Genomic DNA, 17,513 nt, shown 5'->3' on the forward strand with positions numbered 1-17,513 from the left:
GCTTTATTTTATAATTTATTGGTCTATTAATTTATCTAACTCAAATAATCTATGTGTTATATACACTAATTTATAGCTAACTTCCTAATCATTTCATTAATTGACTATTATATAATACTAATTTTCCTTTCTTTAGTTAAAAAGGTTGATCTTCTTTTCTATCTCTTCTTAAGTATTTTTTTTTAATATACATAATAAACATATATATATAGATAAATATCTATTAAAAAAACGAGCAAGAGTTGACTATGCAGTTGATTTTTCTTTAATTAGGTTTAATTAGATTTACATGTTGGAGGTGTAAAAGAACACACTAAACATGGGGAATAATAATTCATTATGAAATTATTTATCAATCAAATCATACATGATTTGCCTTAACTTTTACCGTTATCAGAGAGGTTGAATAATGAGTGGCTTTTTTAGCAACAAAAAAAAGTTAAAATTATAAAAGCAGATAATTAATCTCAAAATCACAAACAGTTTAGACAATTCTGATCAAACCAGACATCACATAACCATTAATATTATGATCGCCCCAAGGTTTTGTTATAAGAATTACAATTAATATAACAATAATAATAATTAAAATAAAACGATAAATTTATGTTACAATATTATCTTCCTCAAAGAGTAAGAAAAACCCTTGATGAGCAAGACATCATTGGAGTCAATTACAGTTTTATTAATATATATATATATATATATATAGCATCATCTTCTGGTTTTGATAACATATATAAATATATTTATATCTTTCCTTGAACTAAGCCATATGCTACTACAAGAGCCATAATGAGAGAATTATCCACACTTGCCTCTATGATTAAACTCAAGACATCATCTCCCAAAATTACCCCTGAAGTTGACAACTTTCTCTTTACCTGAAAAAAACCCAGATCACAAAATCCTAATCAGTTTCACAGCTAATAATAATAATAATAATAAAAAATCTCATTTTTAATCCAAAACTATATCATATTTATGTATATATATGTATAGATCTAAAAAGGCTCACCTCAGCCACTAATCCTCCTTCACCATCTGTTATCCTGAGAGCTGATGTACCAGAAGAGCCTTCTAATCTATAGTGACTGGCAGCCTCAATATTGTTATCATAAGCAACGTCACAAGAGAACTCTTGCCCAAGATTAAGTACCCAGTTGCAATTTTTGGTCACTTGAAATAATGGTTTGTCTATAATCAAATCCAAACCATTAATGTTACTTTTGTACCCTTCCCACTTTCGAAACATCCATATTTTCTACACAAAAAATATCACTAATTGTTAACATCATCTTCATAAAAATAGAACGATAAATAGCTGAGATCTCTTAAAATGGTCAAGATTGTACCTTATCGTTAATTAAACGATAATAAAGTACTTGTAAGTAAGTATATTTATGTATAAGATAGATAGATAGATAGATAGATAGATAGTTGATCTGTATCAAAAAAACCACATACAATATTAACTATATAGAATTAAAAGCACTTACTTTTCGAAGGATTGTAAAGAGAACTTTTCCCTTGAGATCCATGAGATAGACTTTATCGCTATCCTGTTCGTCATAGTTATCAATACGATAAACCACTTCACCATTATCATTATACACAGTGCAACCATTCCCTTGCATCACAAGAGATTTCATCCACATGGTCAGAGTTTCTTTCTTTGAAGAGAGATCAACTATCTCTAACGCAGCAGCTTCAGGATGAACTTGGGCCATTGATGAAAGAAAAAGAGAGAGAAAAAGAGAGGATTTTTTTGAGAATGGCTTCTTGTGATAGCTGAGATATTCTTATAAACACTAGCTACCTAAAGGGCTCCAAATTTATGAAGAGAGGGAGACAGTACTGGAGCCCACTGACTGCTCACTTTTGAGATATTATACTAATGCCATCCATGTGTGGTGCCCACAAATTTTGTAAAAGTGAAACTGGTTTTGTTGTTCTTTTCTTGTGAGTTTTTAATGAGAAGATAACAGAGCTTGAAGCCACGCACGCACTCAACCAATGTCGACTGTGGAGGGTTGTCTTAATTGTTGGGCAAATTTTCATGCCCAATATGGTCATTTTATATACTTAATTATTTCCCAAACTCTAATTTTTCATGCAAAAATAATTTGTTTGATTGTTTGTGTTTTTGTAAAACATGACAGCACTCGCATCATTTTCTCTTTTTCTTTGTATTACTAAAGGTTTATATAATTTTAAGGGGATATTTTTGAAAAATATACCCGCGGATTGCTAACGTGACTATATAGTGTGATTCTTACGTCAGTGTCATATATGTATATAATTTAAAATAAAAAAATTATTTAAAATTAAATAATATATATTTGTTATAAAAAATTTAAAAATTCAAAAATAATTCAAAAATTAAAAAAACATACTTTGTCTTTTTAATTCTTAAAAGATTAATTAAATAAAATTTTAAAATATTAAAAAGATATAAAACTGAAACTTATCTATTTTTTTTGTTTGACAAAATTAAATTATTTATTTTTAATAATGATGAAATTAATAAAGTTTAAACTAAATGAGTTTAAGTTTTTTTTTTAAAAATAGATGAGTTTCAATTTTATTTTTTTAAATATTTGAAAATTTTATTTAATTAAACTTTTAAGAATTTATTAAAAATTAATCTTTTAAGAATTAAAAAGATGATTTTTTTGAATTATTTTTAATTTTAATTCTTTATGAGAAATATATATTTTTAAATTTTAAATTTAATTTTTTTATTTAAAATTATACACATGACGTTGACGTCACAATGAAAAATCAATGACCAAATAGCCACATAAGATAAAACTTAGCAGAAAGTCCCACTTTATACAACAATGTGAATACACTACTACTACAAAAAAAAAAAAGATTTTAGGGTGCGTCCCCTGCGAGATTTCTATTTGAGAGCCTTAAAAAGTGAAGTTTTTTAGGGTGCGCGTTGCGAGCCCTAAAATAATGTTTTTAGGGCTCGCACTACGTGTCCTAAAAGATCTCATTGAGTGCCTTTAAATAAAGTTTTTAGGGCTCTCTTCGCGTGCCCTAAAAGAATTTTTTTAGGGTGCGCAATGCGTGCCCTTAAAAGTTATATTTTTAATTTTTAAAATATTAATTTATATTTATTTTAAATTAAAAATTATGATTCAAATGAAACATTTATATACAAATTTGAAAACTTATAGATTAAAATAACAAAACTTATACATTCACTAAGACAGTTACAAATCTAAAAAAATAAACTTTGGAACAAATATGAATAACCTGGAAACTTCTACCCAATCCTAGAAAAGAAACAATCTTGATGTTTGCATTGTGCATTACAAATATAGCAAAAATGATAAGTCTTACTAGATGTTTGAACCATTTCTTCCCATCAAGTCCATCTATGTTATTTCTTTATACAAAAATCCATATAGATGCTAATTTTATGTTCAATTAGGTAATTAGCCTTTATAATTTACTTCTCGGGCTCTAGATGATTTCTATCAAAGTGCTCGAGTCCCTACCAACAATTCATTGAAAATTAAACGTTAATTGATTTATAAATCATAATTTGTGAATCCTTAGAAATTGTTATTCTAATCGATCTAGAATAACATGTGGTTTTGTAAAATAACTCAGCACGAGTCCGTAAATTTCTAGGAAATGGGCAGTATATCGGTTGCAAATTGGACATCTCCAAATTTTAAAAACTTGCAAACATATCACATTAACAGCCCCTGAGGAATCCAATAAAATCACAGTGTGCTAATTAACTCATAATATACTATTAACATACCTAATTACATTTGATTTCCTAATTCACAATTAATTTCTAAAACCCAAAACAATAAAAATTGGGGTTATAAATAATACTCAATGCTTGGATGGTGAAACGAGGTTTGGTGGTGACGTTTGTAGCTCGAAACGCGCCTCGGGACACCCAAAAGTGGCGGCTGGCCGAGACCTTCACTAGAGCTCTGGCATCGGCAGTGGCGCCACCATTCCACGGTGGTGGTTCGGGAAGACAATGACTGGGTTTCGAAGCCCAAGTCTCGGGGAGAGTCATGGTGGTGGTGGTTCTTCTTGGAATGACCTAGAATGGTCGGATTTGCACTGTGATTTCTCAAACCAACCTCCATGGATTCAAGCGAATGTCGACTTCCAATTCCGATAAATGTTGAGTCTGATCGTTTAGTGGGTTTTGAAGCCCAAAACACAAGGAATGCAGTGGTGGTGGTCGTTTGGCTTGGGGTGGCTCGAGGCGGTCGAAAAACACTTGGGAGTGTTTGGGAAACATAGAGCCACCGCGACTTCGAACAACTCTGCGTGGCGGAGGAGGGCGTGTGAGGGGCTGGGCTCGCGGGGGTTGAAGGTTGGCGACCTTTTGCGTCCCCTGGTCTGGTGCGTGTCTACGGTGGATGGCAACAGGCCTGTGGTCGGGCCTCACAGTGACGCAGGCGAGAAAGAGAGAGGGAAAAAGAATCGGGATGCAAGAGAGAAAATAGAATCTGAGGAAGAGAGAGGGAAAAGTGAGGGTTGAGTGATTTTATTTTCTTTTTCTTGTTTAATTAATAATAATACTAATTTTTATTTATTTATAGCCTTTTAGGACCTATATTAGTCCTTAAAATATATATTTTTAAGGACTTTCACTAAGTGTCATAAAAAGTCTAGGAGATGTTTTTAGGGCTCACACTAGGTGAGTGTCCTAAAAGCCAGTTTTTGTAGTAGTAATATTTCGGGCGTAATTTTTAACAGCTCGAAAAAATCAGGGGGCACAATAATGTATTGGTCATAGTTCGAGGACAAAAATCTTAAATAGTCTTTTATTTTTATGATTAATACCTACATTTAGAGAAAGACATAGTGACTAAAATACCATTAGTTTACATTTTTAATCTTGTGGTTTGTATTTATGAACATGTGGTTTACATTTTTGGCTTGTAGTTTACATTTCAAAGCCTAATGGTTTACATTTTAAAGTCTTGCAGTTTACATTTCAAAGGATTGTGGTTTACATTTCAAAGCCTAAAAATGGTCCAACATACATTATGATTAAAAAAATTGGGTATTAGTTAACAATTTTAAAATTTTGGGTAAAAATAGAAGGGACTAACTTAATTTGGGTACTACATGTAATTTCTTCAATTTTAAGTCCCAGTTTGAAATCTTAATATAACTTTTGTTTTGTCAATTAGTAAAAAAGAAATGATATCTTAAATCAATAGTTTGAATAATTTTCTTCTCACTTTTTCACTTTTATTTCCAACAAATTAATTCATCACAAAAGAAAAACAATAAAAATTTAATTTATTTGAGTTTATTGTTAATCAAATTTAGACTGAATGAAGATTTTTACTAATTTATAAAATAAAGAGTCATACATGTAATTATTTAAAAAGAGAATTCAAATTAGTATTAAAAAAAATTTGAAGAACCCGAAATGATATATATTCTATTATATATAACAAGCCCGGTAAAAGATAATAATAATAATAATAATAATAATAATAATAATAATAATAATAATAAAGAAGGATATTTACGACGAAAGTACTCAAATAATTACGTTTGTAACAGTTAAGTATCTTAGATATTTTTTTGTCGGCGAAAGTACATCCCGTCTATATTTTATTGCAGATGTTTATTTTGTCACTAAGTTCACCACGTGACATCAAATTTGCATATAACTTGGATGCTTTTGTAGTAAAATCTCATAACTTGGGTACTTTTTGTCGCACATATATCTTAAATTTGATACATTCGTCAATATGTCACAAGCGCATTAACAGTTATAATAGATGACTACAATGAAACATGAACAGGAGGTACTTTCATCGACAAAAAAATAATTAAAGTGTCATAATAATTTTGGTAATTTCGCCGCCAATATCCTAATAATAATAATAATAATAATAATAATAATAATAATAATAATAATGTATAACATCATGAATTATGCAATTTTGCATGGGATAATAAAAACCAATAAAAATAAACAGTAGCCTGGTGGCAGTATTATCATTGGTTGACCCTTATCTGGGAGGTAGGTATACAAATACATATTAATTTGTATCTCATTTCTATTTTTTACGTGTGCTAATTAATATGAATGATCAATTTATTGATTGATTTTGGTTTGCTATCTTGTTTTGTTTTTTTATCTATGGCGGCCTCGGGATATCTTGTTGCTTAAGACTCCTATATATCACTATTAAATAAATGTAATATATTCTTATTTTAATGTTTTTTTATTTAGTCACAATTTTTAATCACAATAATTTTTTTTAATAAATATTCTTTTTAGTCGTCTAAAATTTGAGATATTTTGTGACTAAGAGTGTAACGGTATAATGACATATTATTATTATTATTAATTAATTAATACGTTATCACTTTTACTCACAAATAATAAACAGAATATCCTATAATTAGAAATTTATTTTCATAGTTTTTTAGCAAGAATTGTCCATATGTAATTAATATCAGAAGGGTCAATTTATTGTGTCACGTTAGGAACAGGTAGAGATATTTTTGTCAATTTATTACAATTCTAATAATGGTAAGAATTGGACACATAATTAACCAAAGACCCCACACAAACAAAAACCCATGTGATGATAGGTCCTTTTCTTCCACACCGTTGAGTTATACCAAAAATATATAAATATATTATATAAAAATATATAATAATTAATTTGTTAAGTCTTACTGTAAGATGTGTACATCAATATATGTGCATGCATGTAAAATAGTGTACATATATTAAAATTATCTTACTTTTTTTTTGACTTGTTCATACATATTTATGTGAGTATAATAACAAAATGATGATCATTTACACTATTATTTGAAAGGTATATATATTTATATATAGATGACATATTTGTGAAAAAGATATATATATATATATATGTATAGGATAATCTTTTGCTTCTAATATATTTGATTTTTTGCTTGCATGTGCTTATCTAACAATTTACATACAACTGTCTAAATTTTCTCCTCCTACTTAAAAAGGGGAAAAAAAGAGTAACAAAAGATAATCCTTGATTATTATTTCTTAATTTAAGAAATAAGTAATCTGTTCTAAATTTTGATTTCTATCTTTGTAAAATATATATTTATTATAATCAATAGAATATATTTGTGTCATTATTTTATAAATTCGTATCTTTTTATCAGAATGAAATTAGAATAATATTGAGAATAATGATAATATATAGAGTAAATATATAAGAATAATAATTGATGTGGATAATATATTTTGTGGTTGTCTGTTTTAATCTCATAAGAAATATCAGAGTCAGAATTAATTTGTTTGTTCAAATGTGAAAATATATAATAGGATAAGAATTGTATAGACAAAATATCCCCGCCACTTTAAGTTTTTTTTCTTGAATATTGAAATTTAGTTAAAACAGTTAATTAAAACTAAGAAATTTATCATTTCAGTATGTAAATAATAAACTAGAATTGATTTCCACATTAACAAAACTTAATCAAGCAAAATTAGAAAGACGCTGGTCACTATAAATCAATAACAAAGCAAATTTAATGTAAAATATAAACATTAATTAGGGTTGATAATTTTTTACGACACAATTATGATTCGACTAGAAAATTACACAAAATAAATAGAGGTTTGGGTGACACATTTAATAATCGTATCATGTTTGTGTTTGTGTTGAGTTTTCGACATATGTTTAATAATCGTGTTGTGTCGTGCTTACCTTCAGGGTCGGCCCTAAGCTAAGGCGGGCTAGACACATGCCTAGGGCCCCCTTAGCCCAATGGCCCATTTAATTTTTTTTTAAATACCATAAATTTTTTAGAAAGACTTTACAAAAAAAGCCCCCTAATCCCTAATTTTTCCTAGGGCCCAAAACTCTTCACGACCGGCCCTACTTACCTTATATAATTGTGTTGTGTCATAATCGTGTTACGAAAACACGAATTATTTAACATATGTTTCATAATTTTTTATATAGCTATGTCTATTCTAGGGATGACAACTGGTAGGGTATGGGTAGAGTATGCATATTCCACAACCGTACCCTATAAAAAAAATTATACCCATACCTTACCCTATTACCCTTTAATTTTTTACGGTAGGGTACGGGTATTACCCTATCGAATATAGGGTACCCATGGGTAAACCTACCCTAATAAAATTTAAAATAAAAAATTTGAAAAAAAATCAATATATTATACTCATAAAATTAAATGAAATATAACATGATATATTATATATATAAAAATAGTAAATACTAATAAGTCATTATTTATCCTTATAAAATTGATAAGAATATAATATAATGTGATGGAGATTGTAAAAGTTAATATGATATATTATCTTTATTTATACTTGTAAAGTTAATTAAAATGTAATGTAATGTGTTAAAAATCCTAAATATCAATAGGATATATTATATTTAAAATATGTACAGAGTATTTTATAAATTTAGATTATTAAGTATTTAATTTTTAGTGTATAAATTATAATTAAAAATTAATATTAATTATTTATAATATATTGTATGACATGTATTTATATTTATAAAATATATCAATATTATTTTAATTTATCTTATAAAATTTTATTTTAATATTTTAAAAAAATATAATTAAATTTTAAGTATATTCATATAAATTTACATATATATATATATATATAAATGTAAATAACTATAAATAAATATACACATATAATCAGGTAGGATTGGTGTAATGCCCTAACTTTTCTTATATATAAAAAAAAAAACTATTCAAAATAAAATATATAAATAAATAGTAGATGTTGCCATATTTATTAAATGAAAAAGAAATTTCGACAAAATGGGATCCCTGTAAAAAAAAAACAAATAGTCTTAACATAATCATAGCAACAATCTTTATTGGAAATAAATAAATAAAGTTGGCTTGTCCGAGATCTCCCATCGATTATATGGTCCTCACAGGATACACACACTTCTGGATCGAGTCTCAGCTTATTGCATCTGCCCTAAAGTTTCACTTTTTATCTACACAGAAGACAAAGAAAGGAATGAGCAACTAAAGCCCAGTAAGGAAGTGCTTCACGCCTACAAACAAAAATTCTATCTTCATAAAAATAAAAAAAATAAAGTCATAACATGAACTTTATAGCATACTAAATTTCAAGCAATAATTTATCAACAACAATATCACATATATCTACCACAGCAAACAACATATAAAAAAGTTGAGGAAGCAAGAGATCCGATTCTGTTGGGAATAAAATACCCCTGAGACCACACTTGGTCAGAACTATGGACCTACACGGTCAAATACTGTGGACCTACGCGGTCAAAAACTATGATCTTTGTACAAACTCAACAAGTTCAACAAGTAAGACTAGATTTACATAGAACAAAGACTAGTTCTATCTAACTTCCTTACCTCAAAGAAATCAAAAACTGGCGCAAGTGATTGCAAAGATCAACCCTCGTCTTAATGTGACCAAAATACCCACAATTATTCCTTGCTACTAATCTCTTGAACTCTAATGCAAAAAATAGCACCATCAGTAACTTTCTTGAAATATTTTTATAATCATCGAAAATAACAAAATTGTACCTTGAATATTCTACTAGGCCAAATTCGAAGCACCAAAATATCACTTACGTTCTCTTCATTTCCTATCACTTTGAAAGCTTGTTTTATTTTGAAAGCTCTATATATAGACCAAGGATGTAACAACCTTAGAAAAATATCTATTTAAAATTCCCTAAGACATCTACCAACCTTATCCTCATTGTATCTCTCGGTCAACAAAGAGAATCACCAATAACTCTAAACTATCTGACTATATAAATTTTAAATAAACTTAAGTCTAAATACTTAGCACCATTTAAGGAAAACACGTATAATAATCCATTAACTCAAATATCCCCTCAAAACAGATTACTCTAAAAATCCTGTAACATATATAAATTTATTTGACTAGAATCATTTTTCCCACCTATCTCGGGAGGCTTAGGAATTAGATAATATCCCCATTATTTTCTTATTAAAATATTCACATAATAATATTGTAATACTTTAGCTACTTAAAAAAACATTATGATTAAAAAAATCACCACTTAATTCCTTAAAATAATCGCACTCCACCATAACAATAGTATTATTTAATATTATTATAACTCAAAATAAATATCAAATTTTCTAAGAAGCTAATCCTATGGTATTCTATGCAATCATCTCACTTTTCCAACATTAATTAAAATAATACCATAACTAAAAGTATTATTTTCATTTACCACAATTTATGAACATTTCATAATAAAATAATTAATTAACTAGACTACTTGGGTTCTACAATCGGGTAGGGTAATTACACCTATACCCGTACCCTACCCTATACCCTCATCAGATACATGTGTTTGTACCCTTACGCTACCCTAAATCCTAACTTATCGGGTACACTACTACAAAAATGGGATTTCCCGACAGTTTTTAACTGTCACTATTGAGCAACGACGACAGTCGACTAACTGTCGTATTTGCCTATGCTAGCGTAGGGGTAGCTATGCCGACTGTTATTAGGTGTCGATGTTGCTGGCTACGCCGACAGTTATTAGGTGTCGCCGTTGCTGGTTACGCCAACAATTATTAAGTGTCGCCGTTGCTGGCAACGCCGACAGTTATTAGATGTCGCCGTTGCTGGCTACGTCAACAGTTATTAAGTATCGCCATTGTTGGCAATGCCGGCAGTTAATAGGTGTCGCTGTTGCTGGCAACGAATTTTTTTTAGGACGCGCAATGCGTACCCTTAAAAGTTATACTTTTAATTTTTTTAAAAATAATTTATATTTATTTTAAATTAAAAATTATGATTTAAATAACACATTTGTATACAAATCTAAAAACTAATAGATTATAATAACAAATTTTTTACAAGGAACTAATTATATTAACAATTTAATTGTCTTCTTTTTTTTAAAAAAAACCAACTTTTACAATTGAAATTAATCTATCTATTACATACAATGTTAGAACACAACATAACTATATACATAAATAAAAACATTCTTACAAGCAAAAAAGAAAATAATAGCCAACAACTTGAAGAAGAATTTCTTGTTGCCTTGGTTCTCTTATATAATTGTCTTGGTTCTCTTAAATATCTAAGTAGAGTTTTAGCCTACAATACAAAATAAAACACCATTAAAGTCAAACCAAAACTAAAATAAATAGAGAACTTGAGGTTACATAAGAAATAAAAAGGATGGTTGTGGTTTTTAGTCACAAAAATGATTTATATAAAAGTTGTATTTTTCTTATAAAACTAGATAGGCTCAAACATAAAAGACCAAAATTTCTACATTTCTATTGAAAAATAAAATAAATTAGCAAGACTAAACAAAAACAAAAAGGATCGGACAGAGTTAAGTTATTCAAAATTGAGTCTTAAATTCTAAGCATTTAGTGCTAAGAATATCGACACTTTCTCATGGCTTAAGTAGTTAGTCTTGGCTAGTTAGTTTATCAAATCACATAGACAGTAATAAACCAAATTATCAATCATTCATAGCACATTAGCAAATATACAATAAACAATGAGAAATTAATATACATATATACACACATATAAAGACATGCACTGTGTAGATAATGTGCATCAGATTCTAAGTCCATATAGTACTTAACAAGAAAAGAAAAGATAATATAGTTATAAATAAGAGTACCGAGAACATAATAAGGAGTTCTTAGTTTCATAATACTTTGGGCATGAAGGAATGTACACCGAGAGCATGTAAAATAAAAATGCAGACACCATATATTAATACTAATTTTATCTATCTAATACTTTATATCAAAACAAAATCAATAAATTAAAATTTTTAGACTAGAACAAGACAAAGAAAATACAAAGTATCAAGGAAATACACTAAGTGCATTTTATCAGACACTTTGTGTGAAATTTAAAATTCAAATTGAAACACATAGTTATTTACCAAAATACATCCATAAATGAATGATATATACATAATAATTAAAAAAATAAACAAAATTAGTTCATCTAATACCTAATATAAAATAACATTATTATTTCCATAGGAAGAATCTTTAAGATCTCTTAACAAAACATTCATGAAGATTTGACAACTTTTAAAGAAAAAATAAAGTACTTTGGGCATGAAGGAATGTGAACAAATTCAGTAAAAGTTTTTTTTTCAAAAGAAATGATAAAACAAGAAGAACTATTTTCCTATTGACTCCAAACTCCAATTGCAAGTAGACTTTCCCACCCTTGTGAGAGGTTGCCAAAAGAAACAGAACACTTGGAAGAAAAAAAAAAAAGCCAGCAATTGAATGACAAACTAATCATAATTCATAAGTAGACTTTCCCACACTTGAAATATTTTTATAAATCACCGAAAATAACAAAATTGTACCTTGAATATTCTACTAGGCCAAATTCGAAGCACCAAAATGTCACTTACGTTCTCTTCATTTCCTATCACTTTGAAAGCTCGTTTTATTTTGAAAGCTGTATATATAGACCAAGGATGTAACAACCTTAGAAAAATATCTATTTAAAATTCCCTAAAATATCTACCAACCTTATCATCATTGTATCTCTCGGTCAACAAAGAGAATCACCAACAACTCTAAACTATCTGACTATATAAATTTTAAATAAACTTAAGTCTAAATACTTAGCACCATTTAAGGAAAACACGTATAATAATCCATTAACTCAAATATCCCCTCAAAACAGATTACTCTAAAAATCCTGTAACATATATAAATTTATTTGACTAGAATCATTTTTCCCACCTATTTTGGGAGGCTTAGGAATTAGATAATATCCCCATTATTTTCTTATTAAAATATTCACCTAATAATATTGTAATACTTTAGCTACTTAAAAAAACATTATGATAACTGTGCCTGCTGTGTGGGACTCATACAGAAGAGATATCACACTTATTTTTTCAATGTGCTTACAGCAGATTATGTCTTGTGAAACTGAAAGAGTGGATCGGCTGCAGAGCTCAAACATGGGATTATCATACACTATTGAATTGGATCTCCAAAGCAAAACACATTACTAAACTCAGGAGAAGTTTTTACATAGCTGCAGTATCAGCTTTAGTGTACCATATTTGGAGAGTCAGAAATCATGTTTTGTGGTCCTCTAAGCTATGGCATGTTAATCATACAATGGAGGTTATTAAGAGAGAGCTAAAACTGAGACTTACTGTAATGTATAAAGGAAAACAAAGTAGGGATAAGGAATGGTATCAGAAATTGTAAAGTTAGATGTTGATTGTAAGTAACATAGGGGTAGGAAGGAACTATAAGTGTACATGATTTGTTTTGAGCAATACAATAATTCTTATTCACCAAAAAAAAAAAACATTATGATTAAAAAAATCACCACTTAATTCCTTAAAATAATCGCACTCCACCATAACAGTAGTATTATTTAATATTATTATAACTCAAAATAAATATCAATTTTTCTAAGAAGCTAATCCTATGGTATTCTATGCAATCATCTCACTTTTCCAACATTAATTAAAATAATACCATAACTAAAAGTATTATTTTCATTTACCACAATTTATGTACATTTCATAATAAAATAATTAATTAACTAGACTACTTGGGTTCTACAATCGGGTAGGGTAAGTACACCTATACCCGTACCCTACCCTATACCCTCGTCGGATACATGTGTTTGTACCCTTACGCTACCCTAAATCCTAACTTATCGGGTAATACCCTATCCATTAAGGTAGAGTACCCATGGGTAAACAAGTTTTCGGGTAAAATTACCATCCTTAGTTTAATCGTGTCAATTTTGTGTTGTATCATGACATATTAATTGTGTTGTGTTGTCCTAGTTATGTTTAACACAAACTACTAACCCTATATTTAACTTAAGGAAAAAAAATAATGACCAAGAGTTTGTATTATTATATTTAGTATCCACTAGAGAGAGTGGGTAATTATTAATGCCACGACAAAATAGGAAGTTTTGTTGGAGTTATTATTGATTTTGGAGACTTCATTTAATTATTTAGGTGAAGAATAGTATAAGGGTGAACTTGAACTTTTATTTTATTTGAACACATATTTAATATCCATTTTTTTATATAAAAAAAAACCACATATTTAATAGTGGAAAAAGAATTTTCTAGTGAAAGAGGATTGGAATTATTGCTCACTTGTTCTAATGAAAATAATAACAAAACAAAATAAGTGATAGCAAAAGGTATTATTGCAAAGAGTAGTGTTAAAAATGAGTAGTCATTGAAGATTGCTTTTCTTTTTTCTTTTTTTCCTCTTTTTTTTTTTTTTGGAGAGGATCATAGAAGATTGTTTGGGGAACATAGAAGATTTCTTTATTAGATATTAAATAGACTTTTATATATGTTGAGTAGGAGAAAGAGGAAGACTTTGAATTTACAAGCAATATATTGCAACTTGTAAATTTTTGTTTGTCACATTCAATTTAGTCTAAAAAATGTAACAGACAAGCAGTCAACATTCTTCTATACCCTAATTTTTATTTATAAATTGATATATATATATTATAATCAGAGGCTTTGAATATAATCTTTTTTCGGATATATATTAATCTCATTCACATCATAAATAAAAATATTGTTTATAACTAATATAAAATTATCTTAATTGTCTAAAAAAAATAGAATATGCAATGGCATCTTTCCAAACACTACTATATATATTACATTATTCTTCTATAAAATAAAAAAATAAAAACTTCATTTTGTTAAATAAAAATAATATATATAACATTTTTTGTTTTTGATAAAAAAACAAAAAATTACATGTGGTGGTGCTAATTCCATCATCGCCAAGAGAGATTGGAGTCTCGTCATGGTGTCATATTTTCACACTATATGTTCATCGTCCAAAAAAAAAGATGTATCTGAACTAAGCTAATCTAAATCAATGCATCAACAACTTAAATTTGTAATAGAGAACTCTCAATTTTTTAGAATGAAATTTATGAGATACCAATAATAATAATAATAATAATGTATAACATGGCTTGTGTAATTTGCATGTTATTATAAAAATATTAAGAAAAGTAAACACACACCTGGTGGCCGTATTATCAAACGGTTGACTCTATCTGTGTGGTATGTATTCAACTACATATGCATATGGGTATCCTTTCTATATTCTACAAACAAGTTTGAATTTTAATTAATTTTAGTATTTTCGATTCATAAATAAGTTGTAATTTTATTTTTTTACATGACAGTGTATAATGTTGTTACAAGTGACATTGATAAATATTCAAAAAATTCTGAATATTTAGAATGTCGAAATTATTATTCAAATAGTTTTTGTACGCATGTTGTTTCGATATTTATACGCACATACAACATGTTATTTGAATATTGGTTTCGGTATCCAAAATTATCTGAATTTTTTTTAAAATTTGGGAAAGGTCCCCCCTATAACGACATTATACAATGTTATGTAAAAAAAATAGTGTTGGAACTTATCAATGTACCGACAATACTAAAAGTATCTATATTTAGATATTAAAAACAATAACTACTCAATAATTTACCTATATTTATATGTGGCAGTCTCAATCGGAATAACTTCTTTTAAGTCGTGTATCACTATAAAACAATATATACATTATTTAGTCACTAAAAAAGTCACCATTAAATTATTTTTCTGTCGCAATAGAAATTAATATCTCATTTTAAATTAACCAATATTTATTAAACTACAATTAATTGTATTTTTTTATGACTAAAATATCAATTTTTACAATAGGTGCAGGTTAATAATGATTTTTTTTTTTTGTTAACATTTTTAATTTTAGTCACAATTAAAATGTATTGTCATTAAAATTAATAAGTGTTTTTGTCATGCTGTATATTGGCATATAATTAAGTATAGGATCAAGCCAAAACCATTAAATATACAAAGAAAAAAGGGTTGTTAAATAATGTATATAAGTAATAGTTGGTATCCAAATTAATAATTAGAAATTTCTTCATTTTCTTAGATCTTGTTTGTTAGCAACATTTGTCCATTTATAATCATAACACCAAAAGGGTCAATTTATTGTGTCATTGTAGAAAAAGGAGGAGATATTTCTTTTGTCTATTTACATTATTCTAATAATGGTAATAACTGAAAATAAATGGTTTGCTTATTAGAACATCAAAGGCAAGCAAAGCAAATATGAACAAATAACAAATTAAGACCCTACACAAACAAAGACCATTTGTGGGGCTCTTTTTCTTCCATACGGTTCAATAATTATCTCCAAAAAAGAACAATATTTTGAGTGTTACACTAAGATATACGTATAGGACTACTGGGTATATACGTACATGAACACATATATTAATGTTATCTTACAATTTTTTGACTTGTTCCAAAGTTGAAACTTATATATATGCAAGTATAATAAGAAAAAGATGATAAGGATTAAAGATTACAATATTATTTGTAAGGTATAGGTGACATATTTATGAAACAGACATCTATCAGTTATATATATATATATATGGAATTTTTTGAATAGGAACTTCACTTTAAGTCATACAGGTGGAACTCTCAGTGTTATCGATCTTTGAACAATTTTCGGTGCGAATTTTTTTTATGATCGTGTATATTGTAGCTATTTAGAGCATCAATGCGATTTTAAGAAAATTCTGAATAGGTTACAGTACCGAAAACTATGTTCAAACATGTTATTACACGCGTGACTAATTTTTTTATGCGCGTAGAAAACAACATGTTTGAATCTAGTTTTCGGTACTGTAAACTATTCGGAATTTTCTGAAAATTTGCAGGATGATCTAAACAAATACAATATACACGATCATAAAAAAAAATCGCACCAAAAACTGTTCACGAGTTGAGAATATTGAAGAACTCCACCAATAAAATTTAAAGTAAAACCCCAATAAAAAAATGCTGATATATATATATATGAAATGAGTTGGATTAGTATTAGTGTGTATACATAATTCTCTTTTTGTGGATCGTGAGTAAAGTAAGAGACAACCCATCGACGGTCCTTTCAAGGGCACATCCCCCGAACCCTCTCTTTCATTACTTTATCATTTCCACATCCCTCTCCCTTATATATTTATATATTTTTGGTATATTAATAAATTATAATTCTAATTTTTTTTTACGTGATTATGTATAATATAATTATAGATGATATTTCACAAATTTTTAAGAAATTTTGAATAATTTAAGATGTGTCAAAACCAAAATTTAAATATTTTGTTGTTTCCATGCTTGTTTTGATATTTATGTGCAGGTGCAACATGTTATTTGACTATTTATTTCTACATTCTAAATTATTTAGAATTTTGTAAAAATTTATGAAAAATATCCGTACAACTACATTATACACCGTCACTTAAAAAATTAGAGTTATAACTTTTATCCATTTACCGAAAATATAAAAAATATCTACAATAACGTGATACCTTTGTATAATGCCAAATATTGATGATGTGTGTAGTATAATCGTT

General features: G+C 28.1%; 1 protein-coding gene across 1 annotated transcript; it reads right to left on the reverse strand.

Moving 5' to 3' along the window:
• Positions 1–570: 570 nt before the first annotated feature.
• LOC133834056 (protein LURP-one-related 11-like) lies at positions 571–1,786 on the reverse strand. Its single transcript, XM_062263572.1, has 3 exons — positions 1,500–1,786; positions 1,019–1,264; positions 571–884 (listed from the first exon to the last, which is right to left on the reverse strand). The coding sequence occupies exons 1-3, from the start codon at positions 1,728–1,730 to the stop codon at positions 750–752; spliced, it is 612 nt and encodes a 203-aa protein (XP_062119556.1). The 5' UTR covers positions 1,731–1,786; the 3' UTR covers positions 571–749.
• Positions 1,787–17,513: the final 15,727 nt, after the last annotated feature.

Source organism: Humulus lupulus, chromosome 5 (genome assembly GCF_963169125.1).
Source record: "Humulus lupulus chromosome 5, drHumLupu1.1, whole genome shotgun sequence".
Classification (NCBI taxonomy): domain Eukaryota; kingdom Viridiplantae; phylum Streptophyta; class Magnoliopsida; order Rosales; family Cannabaceae; genus Humulus; species Humulus lupulus.